The 21662-nt window shown below is 48.8% G+C and overlaps 2 protein-coding genes across 3 annotated transcripts in view; one reads left to right on the plus strand and one right to left on the minus strand.

The window, feature by feature from the left end:
- Positions 1-4: 4 nt before the first annotated feature.
- On the plus strand, positions 5-19423 carry DPCD (deleted in primary ciliary dyskinesia homolog (mouse)). The gene is made up of 6 exons (XM_082635947.1): positions 5-136; positions 4624-4704; positions 10362-10486; positions 10829-10962; positions 17550-17652; positions 19113-19423. The coding sequence occupies exons 1-6, from the start codon at positions 73-75 to the stop codon at positions 19215-19217; spliced, it is 612 nt and encodes a 203-aa protein (XP_082492073.1). The 5' UTR covers positions 5-72; the 3' UTR covers positions 19218-19423.
- Positions 19424-20072: 649 nt separating this feature from the next.
- Positions 20073-21662, minus strand: part of FBXW4 (F-box and WD repeat domain containing 4) — an 84762-nt gene continuing 83172 nt past the window's right edge. For both annotated transcript variants that reach the window (XM_082635928.1, XM_082635929.1), the window contains exons 8-9: positions 21023-21164; positions 20073-20822 (exon numbers count right to left, since the gene is read on the minus strand). In XM_082635928.1, coding sequence (XP_082492054.1) covers positions 20703-20822; positions 21023-21164 — 262 coding nt within the window. In that variant the 3' untranslated portion in view covers positions 20073-20702. The remainder of the gene's footprint in view (positions 20823-21022; positions 21165-21662) is intronic.

The following is a 21662-nucleotide window of genomic DNA, read 5'->3' on the forward strand; positions in this document are numbered from 1 at the left end:
GTCATCCGGAAGTGACCCTAGGCGGAACGGTTGCCATGGCAGCGGCCGGGCACGCGGCTGGGCTGAGTGAAGATGGCGGGGACGGGTTGGCTGGAGAGTCTTCGGGCGGCAGAGAAGACGGCGCTGCTGCAGGACGGTAACTCGAGGCACCCCGCGAGCACCCTCGTCCTTTCCCCCAGCGTCCGGCCCTCCGCTCTGGCGCCTCCGGAAAGGGCCTCAGCCCAGGACGGCAGGGCTGGAAGGTCGCGGCCTCCGCCTAGGGCAGTTACTGCATTTGCAGATGAGGAAACTGAGGCCCAGAGAGATGAGGTGACTGGAACACACGTCTCTGGACACCCTAGTTTCCTGACTCCGCTCTGAGTTCTGTTACTAATAAATAATAATTCTTTTCACGTTCACCGTCATTTGCTTCTCACCGCTGCCTGAGAGGTGGTTGGTTTTGACCCCATTTTACAGAAGAGGAAACTGAAATCCAGGATTTTAGATCGGCCCCAGCTCCCCCAGTCAGTCATCTGTTGCTGAAAGCAGGCTGGTATCATAGAGAGGCAGGACACCTGGGTTCTAGTTAACGACTCTGCTTTTAATTTACCGTGGGCTTCCCAGTCGGCCTCTTTACTTGTTTGAACCTCATTTTCCTCATCTGTAAAATGAGGTGGATGGATTACCTGTGTTGTCTCTGAGGTCCTTTCCAGCTGTAATGTTATGTTTGTAAGTGAACCTCTAAATGTTCCCTGGGTCTTTAGAGGAGACAAAGCAACCCCCTACCCCCACCTCGTGCTGGTCCTGGAAGAGGTGGGCACAGAAGTATGGATGGAGTTCTGACTTTCTTCCACCCTAGGACTGGCCAGTGCTTCAGGGTCCCTTCCTGGACTCACTTGGCAGCCAGAATGAATTCGGTCTGAATTCCTGTAGCTTTCAGGAAACCAGCAGGGACTGACATCCACAGGCAGAGGCCAGTCAAGAAAGCATGGAAATTGAAGTCAGCTGGTCATTTGCTCATTTATTCATGCAGTATTTAGGGATGCTTTTTACTGTGTGTCAGGTTGTGTGCTAGAGCAGATAGAAAGAAAAAGACATGTCCCAGGAGTTCACATAGTGGTCAGGAAAAAAATGTAAATAAACAAAAGCGTGTGTGTTAAATAGAGGTTGGACTCTTCTATAAAATACTATGAGAGCACAGAGGTGAAAATGATTATCTCTTTGAAGGAGGACCTGACAGAAGAGGTGATGTTTATGGGTCCTAAAGGATGAATAGGTGTTTGCTAAGTGGAGAAGAGAGGATAGTTATTCCAGAAAGAATGACTCACGTGTAAAGGCACAGAGGTGTGAAAGTATATGGCTGATTACTAGGGGCATAACAAAACATTTAGTGAGGCCGAAGCATTCACCCAGTCATAATATCTCCCTACACTGTGTCAGGTACTTGGTGCTAGGATGCAAGAGTGAATAAAAGGACGCTTTTCTCAAGCGATGAGGGTAAATGGTGGAAAATGAGGAGAGATTGCAGATAAATTGAGGTATGTTGTGATGGATCTCCTATGCCAAACCAAAGATTCTGAACATTATCTCATAGGACAGTGGGGTTTTGTTTTTACTGTAAGAAGTACATAACATAAATTTACCATTTTAGCCTTTTTTAAGTGTACAGTTTTGTGGCATTAAGTACATTCACATTGTTATGCCACCATCACCACCATCCATCTCCAAAACGTTTTCATCTTCAGCTGAAACTCTATACTCATTAAACACTAACTCCCCAGCCTCCTTATCCTCAGCCCCTGGTAATCATCATTCTACTTTCTGCCTTTATGAATTTGATTACAGCAGGAACCTCATATAAGTGGAGTATACAATATTTATTCTTTTGTGACTGGCTTATTTCACTTAGCATAATGTCTTCAAACTTCATCCATGTTGTCACATGTGGAAATGAGGAAATGTCACATGTCGCTTGAGGAAATTTTGATTTCCTCCCTTTTTAAGGTCTGAATAACATTCTTCCATTGTATTTATATACCATATTTTGTTTATCCACCAGTGTGTCGATGGACACTTGGGTTGCTTCCACTTTTTTTATTGTGAATAATTACTGCTGTGAACATGGGAGTACAAAATATCTATTCTAGTCCCTGCTTTCGCTTCCTTTGGTCAAAGGACAGTGTTTAAACAAATATTTCATCAGTCAGGACTTCGTTAAGCTTTTTTGTGAGTAACATCACAAAACAACATTGTTAGTCCCCCCACCAAACCAAAATCAAAAGAAAGAAAACAAACAAAAAAAGCCAAAGGTGTGTATATGCCTTGTCAAACCTCTCCTGTAGACTTACCCTCCTAATGTGTATGTGAGTGGGCGTAGGATGCTACTAACTTCCCGCCAAGAATCACTTCTGTTGCTAATGAGAACCCAATACACTTCTTCATAAATAGTTTATGTTCATTGTGGAAATAAGAAAAATAAATAAACAAGTCACTGGTAATCCTACCATGCAGAGATAAGCACAATTGACATTTCCATACAGAAACTTCCATATTTTTTCCATGCATACAAACTCATACATATATATTTTTTTCTTTCACCAAAATATCATAGTAATAAACTTAAAATTTTTTATATTCACATACATATGTACACATAGAATATGTACACATTCTATGTGTACATATGTACACATATGTACACATAGAATCTTGGGTACAGGAAGATATTCTAAGCACAACTTCTGGATAATAACCACAAAGGAAAAAACAATTGACTATATAAAAATTAAACACTTGTTTGGGAAAACCCACCTTAAACATAGTTAAAGGGCAATTAAAACTGAGAACATTTGCAACATATATGACACGTGCTTAATATATACAAAGTTCAATCAGATTAGTAAGAAAAAGATGAATACCCAAATAAAATAGGCTAAGGCCTAAACAGGTAATTCACTAGAAACATGAACAATAAACCCTTGGAACATTGTTCATCCTTATAACCTTAAAGCCATACAGATATCCTAGTATGGTTATTACAGGATCAACTTTGGCCTCAAATGAGTTTAAGCCTGGGCTGTCATTTCCTAGCTTTATGACCTTGGACAAGTTACATGACCTTTAATCCTCAATTTTCCTTACTTGTGAAATACAAGTACTGGAGGCACATAGGATTATTGTGAGAATAAATGCAATAAAACGTGTAAAGTGCCTGGCCCATAGTAAGCACTGCATCCTGCCTGCACTTAAGACTGGACTCCAGGGGAGAAGAGAGTCAGGCCAGACACCCTCAGCTACTCACAGGGAGCACCTTATACCCTCAGCTACTCACAGGGAGCACCTTATACCCCTGTCCTGTCAGGTTGTCCTGACAGGACAACCTCTTACAGCTCTATGAGCCAAACAAATGAGTAAGGGTGGTGTAACCTAGGGGCCTACTGAGAGGCCCTGCAAATTTGGGGGTGAGTTTCCCCAGAATACAAATTCGGAATGACTCAAGGGAACTATGTCTCAGAGGAGTGAATGGACAGTGAAAAGCCTTGGTAGATCAGATAACAGTTGCAAGTTTTGGCTAGTGACTCCTTTAGCTGGTTAAGGGCCTTGGGACTCTATTCATCAAGCATACGTTAGGTACCTGTCTACTGCACATTGGTATTGTTATTAGTCTCACTGAGGAGCCTACCTATATCTACTTACCTATCTGTAAAAATAGGGGAGATTATATAGCCACTTTTAAGAAAATGCTTAGTATTATATTACATAGGTGGAAGAGCTGGTCTAAGAGACGCCATTGGGTTCTTCTGTTCTTTCAATGAAAGGTGAAGCAATGTTCATTCACTCTCTCAATCAGTATTTAGTTGAGCTCCTAAAATATGCCAAATACTATACTAAGTGATAGGGAAACCATAGGTAGGGGGGATAAAACCCCTCTTACCTTAGTAGAAGAGACAGGCAATAATCCAAAAATCACACAAATACATGTAAAAGTCATACCAAGGTAAACGCTGTAAGGAAAACACACGGGGACTAACATTGTATGGCTGTGTGATAGGGATGGCCTAGAGATGTACAGAAGAAGGCAGAGCGAGGGCACGGCTGGAGGGAGGCCTTGGTCGGGAAACCCAGTTCAGTATCCTGAGCACATAGGCTTGGTTTAAGGAACTGGGGAGAGAAAGATAAATATGATATCATTCTTGAAACAGATGCTTTTAAAAGTATAGTATGTGATAAATGCTCCACTGTAGATATGAATAAAGCACCAGGGAGGCATAAACAAACAAGTGATGAATTTTGCCAAGGTGGTTAGGGGTGATAGTTTAGGAAGATTTCACAGTGGAAGTGGCATTTGAGCTGGATTTTGAAGGGCAAGGAGGAGTTCAGCAGTTGGGAAGAAGTTTGGAGCTATTGCTGGTAGAAGAATCAGCAGAGTAAAGACATGTTCAGAGAAAGCTTAGAAAGGAAGTGAGTCCCAGGACATGTCCTAAAGTGGTGGTGGGCGATGGTTGGCAAGGAGTTCGTGGGAGGCTCTGGGAAGGTTTTTTAACATGCCCAAGGCTGTTAGTGTTTCCCAGGTAGATCTCTTGACCTGCAAGGCCCAAGGCAAGAGGAGGCTCAGGGGTAAGACACCCTCTGTTTTGTGCCTAGGGAGAAGGAAGGTGCACTATTTGTTCCCAGATGGGAAGGAAATGGCCGAAGAATATGATGAGAAGACAAGTGAACTACTTGGTAAGTGACGGGGCCCCCAGCGGGCCCTTAGGAACACTTGGGGTGACCTAAGCACAGGTAAACACGCATAGCTGAGGCTTCAGGGAGGATCCCAGCACCACATATGGAAGCTCAGGGAGACTGAAGCCCTTGAGGCAAGACTGTTCCTGAAAATAATCTGAGGTCAGGGCTGGACACCAGAGATGGAGTGGGCGTCCGCTTGACCAGTAAACCTCACTCCACCCCCAGACAAATGAGAGCGTGAGTAATTCTTCTAAGGTGGGAATGGGCATGTAAAGAAACCATTGGGAAAAAGCTTTACAGAGAAGGTGGAATTGGAAGTAAGCCTTGAAGGCTGAGTAGTGGTAAGGGCAGGCTTTCCCTGCAGTTTTTTTGCCTATTTTTTGTTTTGTTTTCTGAAGCCACATCGGGAACAAACAAGTATCAGTGGCGCAGCTTTTGACCTTGCCTCAGCAGTGGCTCTATTAAATATGTCCCTCGTTTTGGAGAAGGTCTGAATCAAAGGGAGTAGGAGGTAGAAATGGTGATTTTGCAGCATTGTCACTTTCATTCCTGCAGCCCTTTTCCTCTAAGAATACGCTCATGAATAGGGGCCGTAGCTCAGATTTCTGGGAATTATTTGATTTGTTCATTCTCTGTTCTCAGGTAAGCACATCAGCATTAACCAACTTCCCACAGCTAGGTGGCTGGTTCTCTGACCCAGGGCCTGAGGCTGTCAGCAGTGGGAGTTGGTCTCTTTATTAAATTTCACCTGAAACGCTAAGACCAATGATGGAATCATGGGCTGGGTTATTTTCGTGTCATTATTCTTGACTTTAATTTCTTCCTGGGCCTGATCGACAGGTAGTATTGGCGAGGGAATTTCTTTTTCCCTTTTTCTGACAGCTCATAAATGTGTAGAACCGACAACACGGATTACACTGGTTTGCATTCTCTTAGTCTCCAGTCTTAAAATATGTGTCCTGTGCATGTTCAGCCGCAGAGTGAAGTGTTGATCCCTTCTTATTATGAGCTGCTTGGGTTCCAGTCCCAATTGGTTTAGTCTGGTGCTATTAAAAATCTTGATGTGTTTAGCATATGACACTGATTTGGTGGAAACCAGTACAGTAGTAATATCCTCACAAACCATTGTAATTTATAGCGCTCCCAGGGGGTGACAGCCTTGGAATGCCTAACCGGTGAGCTTATGAAAGCAGAGGTCATGTAGGCTGACCACCACCATCACCAGGCCGGGGACTAGCGGCAGCTCTTCTCCCCCAGCCCCCAGCATCACCTCTCTTCTCCACACAGAGCAAATAATACAGCTGTCGGGGCTGTGGCTGTAAAAACAAACAAATAAAACCCAAGGCCTCTTAGTTGTGCTTGGACATGAAATTAAAATGAAAAAAAGTCCAGGTCCCTTCATTTGTAGCATCCCACATGAACTTGTCATTTTCCCTCTTGGCAGGTGGAGAATAGACAGTGGCCTCCAAACTCCTTTTTCTTAAAAGTAGAAATGGAGGTTCATAGGAAAACGTTGTCTGACTAAAGTTTACCTAATGATAGCAATACCGTAACTTTTATTGGGCGTCATGCTAAGTGGTTTACACGAACCAACCACATTACAGCCCAGTGTGGTAGGTTACTGCTGTCTTCATTGAACAGTCGGGAAAAATGGAAGCTTCAAGAGGACAAGCACCTTGCTCAGAATCACACAGCTGGTTAGGTACAGAGCTAGGATTTAAGCCTAGGTCTATCTGATGAAGAACCCATGCTTTAATCCACAAGAACATTCTGTTGGGAGTTGAGGTTATTTAATCCTGTTTTCTTTTCTTACTAAATCTTGTTCTCCCCAGAATGACCCGGGTAGGGGCTGGAGGGAGCAGGACAGAGATGGGCGGCAGGGAACACCCCACTCAAACCACTGGGCCCTTTGAACAGCTGATCCTTTTCTTACCCATCTCCAACCACCCCACCCCACCTCCACCAGCTTGCAAAATACTGTTTGTTTTTCATTTTTAAGTATAAATAATCCCAGGACCTGAACTGACTTTCATTTGCGCATTCTTTGAAGCAAAATATGGACGGGGTTTTTGTGGGTGTAAATGGGAATAGTTTCCATTTTTTCAGCTAATTGTACAAATTGGATAATTGGCCAAACTGGTTTTCTGTCCGAAAAACCCAGAAAGTAATTTACAGAGAGAATTACCTATAGTACATCTGTCTGGGTCGGAGCTCTTCCGGTCGGTGTTAATAAGCATAGTAGTGTCATATTTTTTTTCTACCCTCTCAATGCTATTCATTCCCACCCCCCACAGTGAATGCTGTATGTGTATTCATAGAGGAAAAAACTGAAGGGCCCCATAACAATGATCGGAACATCAAACCAGCCCTAGAAGAACACAGCATGTCCAGGGGGGCAGAGGCTGAAGGGCAGGCTGTCCCCCAGCGATTACATTCGGATTACCGGCTTAATCTGCTTTGGTATTTGACCGCCAGCCTAACCACCCCAGGCTGCATTTGGAGGATATTGAGCACTTTCATCCCCAAGCACTTCACCGGCTTTATAAATGACCCACTCGATTCCCTTCAGCCTCCTCAGGGATGGGACGTGGCAGCTGTTTAATAGCCACATAGCAATGTTGCAGTGTTTTAGGGCAGAAAAGAAGAATCCTGCATCCAGTTTAAGCTGCAGGGAGTACTTAGGAAAGGGGAATGTAATTATCCACATTGGAAGTGGGCCAGGGCTTGGAGCTCTGGGGAAAGAGGCCTTTAGGACCTCCACTTTCTAGCCCACCTGAAAGATGGGGCCTCCTTTCAGCAGTCTGGGACATCAGCCTGCTTCCTGCTGACTTAGGAAAAAGGCCCCAGGCGCTGCCTCCTTCATATATTCCCCATCAGACCCTTTACAGGGTCATTGAAAGTCTCCTTTCCAAGGACTGGCCCTGGCTCAGCCGGGAAGATATGACAGCGTCCCAGGGAGCTGCCTTGCACACACCAGTTTGGGTTTAACGTATAATCACATCAGAGTGACAGCAGGTGGAAACAGTCTTCTGTTGCCGCAGGAGCTGCCCTTGAGTTCAGGAACAAAGACGGGGCAAGAAAGACGAGACAAAATGTATTTGCATATGTGCAGTCATGCCCACGTCCATGGGAGAAATAACAAGGGCGTCACCGATTCATTTGTTGGATCTTACCTCACAAGGGAATGAATATGGAGACTTTCTTCATATTCTAACAAAGAATTTAATTCCAAGGTGTTAAAAAAAAAAAAAAAAGGCAAAACAGCCAAGGGGCCAAATTTCTGTGACCTGAGTGGCTTTCAAGGTCAGCAGTAAGGAAACCAGTAGCTGACTTTCCTCCTCCTTAGGGTACTCCTTGGGAAGGTTTCTGTTCCAAACCCAGTATTCCATGGATAAAAGAGTAGACAGGAAATCCTGGTATCAGAATTGCCTCTCCTGGCCACACTGGCATCGTGCCTCTGGACACATGATTTAACAGGGTCCATGATTACAGGACGCCTCACTTATCCAGCCCCAGATAGTTAGGTGTTTTTCATAAATTATCAATACATTTTCAAATAATTGAAGTTTTTCCTTTAAATGCTAAAATATAAAAAAGAAATAGAGCTACTTTTTTTAAAAAAGTGAACCTTTTAAAATATCATATACGCTTATTGAATGTTTATAGAATACAAGTTAGCCTTTTACTAATGATTCAAATTCTGGTCTTGAAGTTAGGAGACCTGAATTTTAGTTGTGGTTTTTGCAAGTTAGTGTATCTCTCTGAGCCTTGATAATTCTTCATACTCTCCCCTGGAGAGCGGTGGCAAGGGAGCAGGCAGGGAGGAAATGCTGTTTCCCATTTGAAAAATACAGGTATTGGACTAGATGCTTTCTAAAGGAACCTCACCTTTAAACTCTGTGATGACTGTGTTCTGTTATATCGTGGTCCCGTCAGGGTCTAAGGGTGTTTGTTTGTCCTCACACCAAAGGGTCCCACATCCTTTTTAGTTCTGTCGCTGCCCTTGATGTGAGCTATACCATCATGCTGTTGTCAGTATGCCTGGGAAAAAAATAATTTCCTGCCTTATTCTACACATAGCATTTTATACATGTCTGAGTGAGAATCTGGGAGTGATCTTTCCTACAATAAAGAGTGAGATACATGGGCCTTGTCACAGGAAACCGCCACTTAGAGGCATTTGTTGCTTCTGAATTTGCAACTGTGAACACTGCAACCCAGAAGGCTGGCTTCCAGTTAAGCGAAGTATTACATGAACAGATTTGGATATACTTCTGGTCACAGTCCATTCACTTAAGAGAGAAGAAGTATTTGTGAGAAAAAGAAAAAAGTTGCCTTTAAAGCATATTTCCAAGTTTTACTCTTCCTTATTAATTTGCATTGTAAGCTTGGAAATGTGTTTCTAGGGAGAGATTTTGGCCCTGAGACGTAATAAAATCACACTGCAGAAGGCACCAGACCTTATAAAAGCACATATTAAAGGGAAAATTCGAATTGTGCAGCATACTGTTGTGTTCAGCTTGTGTGCCTTACTTAGAGCAGTGAGGGTGTTTGGGTTTGGCACAGCTGCCCAGAAGGTCTCAAAGAAACCCATCCTGAGAATCGCATTGCAGCTCTCACCCCCCGGCCCAGAAAAAGGAGCAACTGCGACAGGACGCCAGGCACTTTCTGAGTTGTTTAGCTCCTCACAGCAGCTTCAGGAAGGCTGCTGGCCTGGAGCAACGCTGGGACTGCCACCTGGAAGACCCCCATTGCTGCGGGCAGGGAAGGAACGGAGGGGTCGCACTCGAGAAAACCCCCTGTGGCCGTGGGCGTGCTGACAGCAGTCACTGTGACAGGGCTGAGCAGGGTTCCTGAGCATCCCAGCAGGGGCTTTCAGTTAGTGTCTACTGAATTAGTCTTTTCACTTAGAATTTCCATAAAGTGTGTGGCTTAATTGAAAAAAAAAATCTTATGCAAACATCTGGGTTGTAAAATAGAGATGATTATTTGCATTATAAGAGGATGATTCCACTCTACAAAAAAATGTACATTAGATCTTTTATAAATAATGCATTTAAAATATGGTGTGTACCTAAAATTTCCTGTAAATACAACTCTGGGGCTTTTGTTTTAAGCCATGTGCACCTGAGATGAGTGAATTTCTATATTTGGGCTTTCTGAATCATGAGACAAGTCTGCCTATCAGCTTTCACCCTCTTAATTCATTTTTCCTCTGCCCATTTTTAGAGGGAAAAATGCATGTCACATTTTTGGGGATCCACATTTTCCCTGTTACTCGTAGCTACCCTTTTCCTAACATTCACATCTTCCCTTTGCATGAAGTCACACCTGGGGATTGTAGCTACCCTTTTCCTAACATTCACATCTTCCCTTTGCATGAAGTCACACCTGGGGGTTTCTAAACTCCACTTGGTGCCTTTCAGAGCTTTGTTCTAATTCCTTTTGTCTGGGTACTCAGTTGTCTAATACTGAAATACTCTCCTGAGATTTCAGAGGTTGTGAGGTCCCTGCTCAGATGGATAAAGCCAATGTAAAAGCCTGTAGCTCCCACTTTTATCCCGTTCAGTTACCTAATGTGATATCGATGATTCAGCAGAAAGAAGCAGAGTGCCTTTCTTCCCCATAATCCCACTGCTTCCTTCTCTCCTCAGTGAGGAAGTGGCGTGTGAAGAGTGCCCTGGGCGCCTTGGGCCAGTGGCGGATTGAGGTGGGAGAGCCAGCACTCCCAGGAGCAGGGAGCCTGGGGCCTGAACTCATCGCGGAAAGCAATTCCAATGTATGTCTGTCTGTCAGGTGTCTTGGGGAGGCCGGGGGAGTGGGCTGCTGGCCCTCGGGGGCAGGTGCCATGTTGTACACCTCCTCATCTCCAGTGTACCCACCTGGACACAGTGCTCCAGAAATGTTTGCTTGAATGAGTACCCGAAGGGTTTTGGCTTAGTCATCCCAGGGCGAGGGCTCCAGGCCTAGAATGTCACAGCAATGGCAGTATCAGAGGGGAGCTGTGGGGAAGAGCTGAGGGTCTCCCATTGTGTCCCTTGATAGAGCTTTGTGGGGGGGGGAGCCATCCTTTCCCAACCCCCTCCAAGAATAGTCCTCAAGTTGGCTTTGCCTTCTGCAGCCCATCTTCATGCGCAAGGACACCAAGCTGAGTTTCCGGTGGCGAATTCGAAACCTCCCGTACCCTAAGGATATCTACAGTGTCTGTGTGGACCAGAAGGAGCGCTGTGTTGTCGTCAGAACAACCAACAAAAAGTAAGTGGCATGGTGGGCACCTGCCTGCTTGTGTATGAGCAAGGTGGGGGTGGGGTTTGACCTGAGGTTAGGGCTCAGATGGCTCCCCACCTCAGAGGGCAGAGAAGCCTGCTGTCCAGCTCTGAGGGAGGCAGGAGGGCTTCACTAAAGCCCTGTAGGAGGTGCTAAAAGCTGCAGGGCTTTCTCTCTGCAGGACCAGCTTGAATATTGTAATCAGTTCCACCAGGGCAGGGAAATTTGAACAATGAGTATCTGGCCCAGTACTTGGCACAGACTGGGGCTCAATAAATATTTGTTGGATGAATGAGGATGAGGGAATCACCCGGCCATTGCCTTGTGATCTTAAGTGGTTCTGCTGTAAGGTTATTGTGCCTTGACCTCTGGCTGGATCCAGTCCATGATGAACTTGGCCTGGTAACATCACTGTTGGAGCTGGCAGGGAGCCATGACCTGGAAGGTGCACCTGTCTGAGGTGGCAGTTACCGAACTTTAAAGTACTGGTCTGGGAGCAGCAAACCTATCCCTCCCTGAACTGAGGGACAGTGAGCTGGTGCTTTGGCCTCTTGGAAGTCTCTTGCGTGAAGTCTCTTGCATTACGTTTCAAAGGGGTTACGAGGCTTCCTTTTGCTCCTCTTCTCATGGTCTGCTAGGGGAAGGCAAAATGTGCGGTTGAGGGGACAGAAGGTGACCAAAGTGGAGATCTGATCCTGGCAGGGCTGCTTCTGGGCTGATCATCTTGGAAATGCATTGAGCTCGTTTGGGTTTCTAGAGCTCGGACTGATCACAGGTGAAGAGAAGAGCCCTGTGATGACTCGGCCGTGACCTGAGTCAGAGGGATTGCAGAATAGGACCGACTCCCATGAAATAGATTTGGGGCATTGAGATGGGAGGTTTTATGAGTTACTGGTCCACAGACTGTGAAGCCACCCAACATGTCTCATGGGGTGCTAAGCTTAGGCCAGAGGTGTCCCCATCCATCCACTGGTTTACAAGCAGTAAGGAGGACCCAGCTATTTGTCCATCTCCTCAGGTGGTGTGGTGCCAGCCTCCCGTCCCATCTCCCTCAAGGTCCATGATGCCCATGGGGAAGCAGCGTGCCTCCCAGGCTCCCCTGGTGCAGCCCTGGGTTCTGCCCTCCTCTGTGGCCCCCACACCCTCTCACTTTGGCAGGGTTAAGTGGTGGGGAAGGGGTAGAGATGAATGAATTAATTTCAGGATTATTGCTGTACACGCAGCCAGCAGCCCCTGAAGTGGGCCTTGTCTATAAATACAAAGTCATAATAATAAGGATTTGCATTTATAAAGCACTTTGAAGCCCTCAGATAAAAGACAGTTTATTCCTGTTATTGTTCTCATCATTAACAGGAGTCAGTGCCTAAAGTGGAATTTAGCAATTTCAGACAACAGAGAAATTGCCTTTAGGAAAACAAACTCCGTGCTTCAGCAAACATTCCCAGGCGTAAGAGGCCCTGGGTCCAAACTAGGAACAAAAGTGCTTCTGATAACACTTGAATCTGCAGCCCAGCGGTTTGTGGGGCTGGCTCCTGCCTCCCTTTTGTCCCCAGAGGTCACTGTCGAATACAGATATCCAGCAGAAATGTGATTACCAGGGAGTGAGAAAAGAGAGGCTAGCTAGCTCACCAAAAAATTCATCTGCAGGCAGATCCTCTGGGTCCCATCTCCTGTGCGTATTCAGCCATAGGTGGCGCTCTTGGCCAGGCGCTCCGTGGCCAGAGGCCCACTCCGGCGCCCAGGGCAGGGGGAGACTTCTTTGAATTGATGGGTAAGGCCAGGTGGGATGGGGGTAGTGCCCCAGAGGGAGCAGGGCCGGGATTGGATTCCCAAAGAGGGGAGAGGAGTATGTGAGTGCCCACGTCAGAGCCTACAATGAGATCTCAGGTTCAGTGGCCCAGCCTGGCTCAGCACAGCCTTCCTCAGGATCCTCTGCTGGGAGGAAGGTGAGAGAGGCTGCTAAACCCCTAACAGGCTCTTCCTGAGCCTAGTGGCATTTTCATCTTCTACCTGGAGTAGATGTCCTATACCTTTACTACCCCTAAATATACAGAACTCAATAGCTATTCCTTTGAGCAGTGTTCAACTTTTTCAAGATACTTTAAAAACCTGTTTTCTGATCATCACACCATCCAGTGGTGGACAGGGTATGTATTTTTATTCTTGTGCTATATATGAATGATTATGTATCTATAAAGTCAACATGATGAACTGACTTACTGAAGGGATAGTTAGTGATGGTTTCAGTGCCCAGGCGTCTTCAGTTTCCATCACACTGTGGCTTTTCTGATTTGACTTCCTTCATCTGGAGGTTCCATGCCTGCCCCGATTCTGATATTCTGGATTATGGTTACCAGTAAAAGCCAGAGTTCCTCTGTCTATACCTGCCTTGTCTCTGAATAACTGGGTTGGCCATTTCTCTTGAAGGAACTGATTCCAGTGTATTATGTCCTTGGCCCCAGGTAATAGCAAGGGATCAATCAGGAAAGGAAGAAAGTGCTTTTCCAGGATCCCATTGTGGCACCATCTATTCCCAATAAGAGTGTTTGTGCAGAAAGAAGGTTCTTAGCCTCAGCCTAGAAGCTGGCAGCTATAAGTGGAATGAGCTAGGATGTGGAGTAGGAAGATGTCCTCTTGAATCTGGCCTCTGCCACGTATTACCCATAGCATTTGGGGCAAGGGTTCCTCATATATCATAGGAGAATACTCATACGTATGTCACAGATTATTTGGGAATTATGAAATCGTATATGTATACTCAGCCCCATGCCCGGTCTGAAGCAGGCCCTCAACAATTCTTTGAAAATTAGAACCTGAGGAGAGCTTGGCTGATTTGACATCGGTAATACTAACACTGTGGGAGTGTTAATAGGCATCTCTAGAAAAGAGGATTCTGTGGTCAAATAACTTTAGGAAACTCACTTTGGTAGGACTTCTGAGTGCCTTTAGTATGTGAATGTGCTCTGTGACTCTCTACGAGGGGCTACTGTAGGCAGGGGTGACCAGTTTGCCTGGAGTGTTGATGTTTAAGAAAGAAGGGGAGATTTGCCGACTGATTCTCTAAGGGACGGACTGGCTAGAGGCTTCTCTCGACCACTCTGGCCGAGCCTGTGTGCAGGTGTGCACAGCACCCACCGGAGGTGTGAGGGGCGTGGCCCATGTGACTCCACAGCCATCCTGCTTCTACTTTCAGCCTCCTCCAGAGTCTCTCTCTAAAGGCCTGGCCTCTTGTGCCCTTTCTCAGTTCACTAAAAGGGAGAATGGGTTGGGAAAGGACTGGGAATTGGGAAGGGGAGACAGCAGAGAGAGAGCAATAGGGTGCAGTGGATCATTTCTGAAATCGCCAAAGTGAAGGAGCTGTCCTTTCGGCACAGTCTTGAGAGAGGTAGAGTTGGCCTGTTCCGGTCCCTTTGACAGTGACTTAAAGTTCATCTAGGGCAGCTCCTTTATTTTTAGAAAGGAATTTGGAGGAAGAAACTGAGGCCCAGAAGTTAAGTGGCCTGTCCAGAGTCACAGGACAGGGCCAGGAGTCCTCCTGAGAGCCTTTGCTTCCACATCCATCTTTTGGACACTTTTACATTCAGAAAGGAAGCCCACTCTGTGTTAGAGGGAGTGCCCAGGAGACCTGCAGGGTGGCTGGGTTCTGGGGGAGACCACCCCCGCATATCTGCCCCCTCCTTGGACAGACGCAGGGAACCCAGACAAGGTAGTCTGTTACTTTGAGGTGAGAATATAGAGCGATGGGGGGGGGGGCGTCAGGAGATTGGGGGGATTATCACTGTAATAAGGGTATCTCCCTTTACCAGTTTTATGACTTGGGCAAGATACCTAACTTTCCTGTGCCTCAGTTTACTCTTCTGTAAAAGAGGATAACAGAAGCAACCAACCTGGGAGGGTTGTTTTGAGGATTCAATATGTGTTGAACAGGGCCTGGCACAGATTTAGCATTCATAAATGTCACCTTTCACTGTGTGGCTGAGACCAAGGACAGTGAAGGCAGGTGAGAATGGGGGTTGTTGTGCATCAGCGAAAAGTCCACCACACTATAAAGGCTTAGCTTTCAGCAGAAACACAGGGTCTCCTCGGGCAGCGATATGGCCTGTTTCTTCTTCATCCTTAAATCCCCAGCTCATAGCTCAAGGTCTGGGACACAGTTGACGCCTAAGAAATGTTTGCTGCCTACCTAGGGCTGCCTGAGGCTGAGCATTTGGACTTTTCCAGAAGCACAGTGGGTCCCTCTCTAGTCCAGGTGCTGGTGAGAAAGTGAAGCATGGTTCTTCTCAGGGCAAACCCCAAGGCCAGGGATGGAGATAAGGGAGTGTGGGCTGCTCCCTGAGGAGAGAAAGCAGATGCCCCATACTCCCTTGAAGACTGCCCATCAGAAGCCCCTGAGGAAAATGGTTTAACCTCAGCCAATAAACTAAATCCACTAGAATAGACTCATAACAGAGCTGAGCCTCCAGGCCTATTCTGCCTCCATCCCCCCACCTCGTGAGAGGTGATGGGAGTAGAACAGGGAAGCTGGGGTAAGTCATGCAACTCAAGTTCCCTTTGATCTTGTCATTGCTGTTGAGACCAAGCCCTGGGACTCTTTTTCCAGTCCTACTACCCCTGCCTGGGGAATGTGCCTTGACAGTGCCCCTCTGAGAGTACACAGGTGTGTCCCTGTCCCCCCTCCCCGGCACATAGCCAGGTAGGCAGAAAGGATGTCCCCACGTTCTGCGCGCAGCAAGGCCTTACACGGGCCCCCTGGGTTCGGCTGAGCTGTGTGTGCCCGGCTGCTTCTCTCCCGGTTCTGCTTCTTGTGTATGTTTGCAGGGAAGATGTTAACACTTCCTAACAAGCCTTTGTGTTCATCTAATCTCTGCTGTTTAACCTTTGACTCCCTCCCTATTATCAGTGTCTGCCACCTTTGCTGGCCAGACCAGAGGCCCCAGAAAGAGCCCTCAGCCTGGGCTGGCTAGGAAGAGGATGAAGCCGACATTCCACCCCGGTTTGTAGGCAGATGGATCACCTTTCCCTGGGGCAGAGTTTGGAAAATAAAGCAAACTTGTGGTGCCATTAGGATCCCCCAGCCCCCACTCCTTTTGAACTGTCAGGCTTTAAGTAAACATTCTTTTCCTGCCACGGGTCCCAGCACCTTGGCGGAGAGTGAGGAACCTGGAGGATAGGGGCCCTGAGAGCCTTCACTAAACTGAGGGATTTGGGCAGGGAGAGCAGGGCAGAGTGCTTGCATTGATGTCAACTCTCTTGAGTCCCCAGGGCATCAGGGCTTTTGAAGTGGACTGGGGGTACCTGCCACAACGACCAGGCCCCTCTGACATATTAAAAGCCCTATCCTCTCCAGGCCCCTCACTTGGGTTTGTACCTGTCTGCAGCGCTTCCCTGCCCAGCCCACATACCCTAGCAGCAGCAGCAGTGATGCCATGCCCAGGTGATAGGCCTGGTAGCCACTGGCCAGAGCCTAGGTCATACTTCCACCAAGGAAAATGCCAAACAAACAGTCCTATTGCTAGAGGTGAGGAGGCCATTGTTTGTGCTCCAGTGTAATAAGCACCAGACCAGGATCAGGGAACTTTAATCCTGACTCTACTGACAACTGGCTGTGAAGCCCGGCGAGATACTTCACCTCTCTGAGCCTGAGTTTCCTCTTTGGCAAAGGAGGTCAAATTACAGACATTATGGGTTGGATGTTGCTATCTGCGTTTGTTTTTTGTTTTGTTTTGTTTTTTAGTTTTTTGGCTGTGCCGCGCGGCATGTGGGATCTTAGTCCCCTGACCAGGGATCGAACCCGCGCCCCCTGTATTGGAAGCGGGCAGTATAACCACTGGACTGCCAGGGAAGTCCCAGGGTTGTTTTGTTTTTTTACTAAAAGGGATCATTAACTTCTGGACTGTCACCTGCCGATGAGGGGGACCGAGTGTGGTATGTGAAAATGGAGGAGTGGGGTCTCAGGCCCAGCAAAGTAGTCCAGAGCCCCAGAGATCCAGCTTCCTTGATGAGTCACATGGCTTGTTCTCTTAGGGATATTTCTCCTTCTGGATGTACTCCCCTCTCTGGCCTACAAGTAGAGTCAGGCTAACAAGGCCTTGAAAGACCCCAAAGGAGGAAAAGGTAGCTGAGGTCCTCAGTAAAGTGCCATGTAAGTGCCAACTGTCAGTCCCCAGCTTTCAAGGACAGCCCTAGATGCCCTTATTCTGTTTCTTGTTAGCACACACGTCCCATTTTCTTCGGGTGCTGAGGAGGTAGGGCCCGCCTGAGCCAATTGTATGTTCCAGGAGGCTTCCTCCACGTGTCTTTGGGAGGACTGAACCTGAAGTATGAGTCACTCTGACCCCTGGTCTAATCAAGGAATTACGACTGGCCCTGTTCCATTGCTGGACTGGCCATAAGGCCTTTCATTCTTTTTCTTCCAGGACCACTAAGCTTTAAAGTACTGGCGTTCTAACTGGCTTCCCTTCTTCCTCTTTGGCTGTGTGGGGAGAATTGTATAGAAGTTTGCGTCAGAAGGCCTGATGCCCAACTGTTGGGGTCACTTTGTTGGGTGTTCTCATGGCCTCTTGGTGTCCCCACAGGTACTACAAGAAGTTCTCAATACCTGACCTAGACAGGTATCAGCTACCTCTGGATGATTCCTCGCTGAGCTTCGCTCATGCCAACTGCACCCTCGTCATCTCCGTAAGAGTCATTCAGGCTTCTTGGCCACTATGTCAGGGAAGGGCTCCTTCTTCCCCTGCCCACTTCCCATCCTACGGGAGTCCTCAGTTCCAGCCCCAGCTACTCCTGGGCTGTGCTTGCTAGAAAACAGGCCTGTCTGCCTCAGCATGGCGTGAGCCGGTGAGGGCTCAGGAGGAGGCTGATTTTAAAATCATCGCTGGAAAAGGACAGAGGGTGATGGGGAGGGGTAAATCCACAGAACTGGGGTTCTAGATGATCCAAAGGCCTACCCCTACCCAGCCATGTGACCTTGAGCAAATCATTCAACCTTGTAGGCCTCAATTTCCTCATCTTAGAATAAAGCGGGTAGAAGGGGCCGAGAGAGAGAGAGAGAGAGAGAGAGAGAGAGTAGAGAGAGAGAGAGAGTAGGGGGAGAGAGGGAGTAGGGGGAGAGAGAGAGAGAGGGAGAGAGAGAGAAGGGAGAGAGAGAGAGTACGGGGAGAGAGGGAGAGAGAGAGAGTAGGGAGAGAGAGTACGGGGAGAGAGGGAGAGAGAGAGTAGGGAGAGAGAGAGAGAGAGCAGGGAGAGAGAGAGAAGGGAGAGAGAGAGAAGGGAGAGAGAGAGAAGAGTAGGCAGACAGAGTAGGGGGAGAGAGAGAAGGGAGAGAGAGTCGGGAGAGAGAGAAGGGAGAGAGAGAGTCGGGGGAGAGAGAGAGTAGGGGGAGAGAGGCGGGGGAGAGAGAGAGAGTAGGGGGAGAGAGTAAGGAGAGAGTATGGGGAGAGAGAGTAGGGAGAGAGAAGGGAGAGAGAGAGAGAAGGGAGAGAGAGAGTGGGGGAGAGGGAGGGAGGGAGGGAGAGAGTCGAGGGAGAGAGAGAGTGTAGGGAGAGAGAGAGTTGGGGGGAGAGAGAGAGATTAGGGAGAGGGAGAGAAGGGAGAGAGAGTAGAGAGAGTAGGGAGCGAGAAGGGAGGGAGAGAGTAGGGAGAGAGTTGGGGGAGAGAGAGAGTGGGGGGGAGAGAGTCGGGGGAGAGAGAGAGTCGGGGGAGAGAGTAGGGAGGCCGGGAGAGAGAGTAGGGAGAGAGAAGGGAGAGAGTCGGGGGGGGAGAGAGAGAGGAGAGAGAGAGTAGGGGGAGAGAGAGAGAGAGTAGGGAGAGAGAGGGGAGAGAGAGGGGAGAGAGAGGGAGAGTAGGGAGAGAGAGAGTCGGGGGAGAGAGAGAGAAGGGAGATAGGAGAGAGAAGGAGAAGGAGAGAGAAGGGAGAGAGAAGCGAGAGAGGGAGAGCGAGAGAGGGAGAGAGGGGAGAGAGAGAGATTGTAGGGAGAAAGAGAAGGGAGAGAGAGAGAGAAGAGAGAGAGAAGGGAGAGAGAGTAGGGAGAGAAAGTGAGTAGGGAGAGAGTAGGGAGAGAGTAGGGGGAGAGAGAGAGAGGGAGAGAAGGGAGGGGTGATGTGACTGAATCATGTCCTGTCCTTGGGTCCACCCACAGTACCAGAAGCCAAAGGAGGTCCTAGTAGCCGAGTCAGAGCTCCAGAAGGAGCTGAAGAAGGTGAAGACAGCACACAGCAGTGACGGGGACTGCAAGACTCAGTAGCGGACCCCCGAGGCCTGCACTTCCAGCGCTGAGTGTGGGTGAGGCTCTTCCCGTAGAGGCCTCTGAGGCTTCAAGGCTTGGGCCTTTCCGGCACAGAGGCAGCCCCTTTTCTCCCAGGAGCTGCCCAGGCTCTGTAAGAACTGGGCCTCAGGGCACTCCTAGCCCGAGTCGTGGTCTTCTCTCCTGAGTAAAGTAATTCTGAGTCACTGTGGGTGCCCTGCCCTCTTGTCCACCTCTGATGCTTCTGCCCCCAGGGAGGGTGCTGGTGATGACATTTCCTTCTCCTCTAGCCTAGGGACCTTCAATATAGAACCTTCCACATAAAGGGAGGTATGGTTCTTAGATGGAGAAGTGGATCAGGGAGCCTGACCCCAGCAGGACAGGGCATCTTCCCCAACCTGTTTGCATAAACTCAGAGGAAAACCAGGCTGGAAGGGCCCCGTGCTACCTTACCTTGTAGACCCTAAGTGAAGGGTGAGTGAGGAAGAAGTTTTTAAACTGCAGAAAACCTGGAAACAGCCCAGGATATTAAGACGCCGTGGGTGTAAAGCCAGCCTAAGGGTTGCAGCATTGTGGAGCGCTGGGTAGGGTGAAGGAGGTCACTGCAGGCGGACAGCAGCTTAGCAGCCAGGAGCCTTTCCACAGTCCCCTTCCATACCCCACAGGCGACACCCGCCCAACCACCAGGGCCAAAGGGGTGGAGGGGTTAATGAGAGGTTTTCCTGAAGAAAAGAAACGTTTGTTCTTTGAGACACTGAGCCACGAGATCTTACCCTTCCCTAGCATGCCCAACCCCAAGTTTAAATCTGTTGTTCCTTTTCCCTGGGGTCTTGCCAGCCAGTGAGGAACCAGATCTGTGAACAATCAAGCTTTATTTCTACAAAATGAACATTTTAGCATGTCTCAACAGCTAGCCTGAGGTTGGGCTGGCTCAGAACTCATTCAAAATTTCGGGGTTCCCTTTGTCCTTTCTTGATTTCAAAGCAAGACCAGGCCACACAACACCCCAGGAATGAGTCCCCAGCCCAAGAGCCTGGTCAGGGGTGGGGTCTGACTGAGGTGGAGGCTGGTGTCACAGCATATTGGCAGCCTCCCCTCTCCTTCCAGGGAAGGGGCAGGAAGGGACCAACTGGGAAGGCTGGAGCACCTCACCTCACTCTTGTGGTGAGCTGGCCCGGCTCTAAGAAGGGGTGGCCCTCTCTCCCCAGGCCAGATCCTTGCTCTGGCCAACAGGGAAGCGAGGCCCGGCTAAGTTCAGCTGAGCAGCAGCAGGTCCCTTCTTTCCACCTGGTTCCTGAGAGGGATTGCACCCCTGGGTAACCCCAGTGCCCAGGAGTCAGCAGCCTTTATCTTAAGGTGCCTGAGTACCATGGTCACAGGTCTAGGAACACAGGCGGGGCCGGGGAGGAGGTATCACTGCACCCTGCAGGCAGCAGAGGTCCCTGAGTAGCTGGCTTCTCTGGCCCACAGGCTGGGGTGGCCCTGTCACGGCGTTTGAAAGTCCAGGCCATGGAGGTTATAAGACAGCGCAGCGTAGAGGTGCCTGGTGGTGAAGCGCAGGCAGTACACAGGACTGCTGAGGGGCGTCGACGTCAGAGGGAAGGCCTGCACGGGAGGGACAGGAGTGGCGAGAGTGTCCCCACCGGGAGCTGGGGGAGCCCAAACCCAGGATTCCCAGGCCCAGTGCCGGGGGACAGGGGCCACTGTAGGCTTCCTCCCACCCCCTCCAGGCACATCCGCTCCCAGCGCAGCCCCCAATAACAAGTCCTGGCATCCAGGAGGCCTGCGGTGGGCAGGATGCTTACGTGTAGGCACGCCCTTTGGCGCCGGTCCCACAGTCGCACGACACCGTAGTAGGAGGAGCCAGTGGCCAGCAGGTGGTTCCCGTCCGTCTGCAGGCAGTACAGCGTGCTGTCGTGGGGCTCTTCCCACTCCATGACACACTTCCTGTCCGGGAGGAGGTAATGCAGGGGGAGGTTTGGGGGTGCCCTCCACCTCCACCCCGGCTTCCCCAGAGGCCTTAGCGAGCCACTCTGCCTGGGAGAAAGAGATGCCGAATCACCAAATTCCTTTAAAACCAGACTTAATGGGGGAAAGCCTCCTCAGTAAAGATCTCTTTCTCAGCAAGTCCCTGGCCCCAGGCAGGTTTATGTCTCGTTTGCGCATCACATGGCTGATGTGTGTCACCAGACTTAAGAGGCAAGAAAGGCCTCGAGAAAGCTGGGACAGAATGCTGAGGGACAGCACCCTGATGGCTCCCGAGGCCCTGGTGGCTATGGTCTCCTGGGTCACAAGGCCAGGGCCGCCAAGGTGGGGAGTCTAAGCTTGATCTGACCTTGTCAGCTGCTCTCTACCAGCCCCTGATACAGAGTCTCTGTCCCTCTCCTTTGGGCCCGCCAGGACTGGAGGGAGGGCCAGGACTGGCGTGGGGTTCTCACCACCTGT

The sequence above is a fragment of the Mesoplodon mirus genome (genome assembly GCF_964341445.2).
Source record: "Mesoplodon mirus genome assembly, chromosome: 2".
NCBI lineage: Eukaryota > Metazoa > Chordata > Mammalia > Artiodactyla > Ziphiidae > Mesoplodon > Mesoplodon mirus.

Excerpts from the sequence above, each read along its gene's own strand:
- DPCD (XM_082635947.1), top strand. The coding sequence starts at position 73 with ATGGCGGGGACGGGTTGGCTGGAGAGTCTTCGGGCGGCAGAGAAGACG. Across the intron at positions 137-4,623 it reads GACGGCGCTGCTGCAGGACG|GGAGAAGGAAGGTGCACTAT; the intron begins GTAACTCGAGGC and ends TTTTGTGCCTAG. Across the intron at positions 10,487-10,828 it reads TCGCGGAAAGCAATTCCAAT|CCCATCTTCATGCGCAAGGA; the intron begins GTATGTCTGTCT and ends TGCCTTCTGCAG.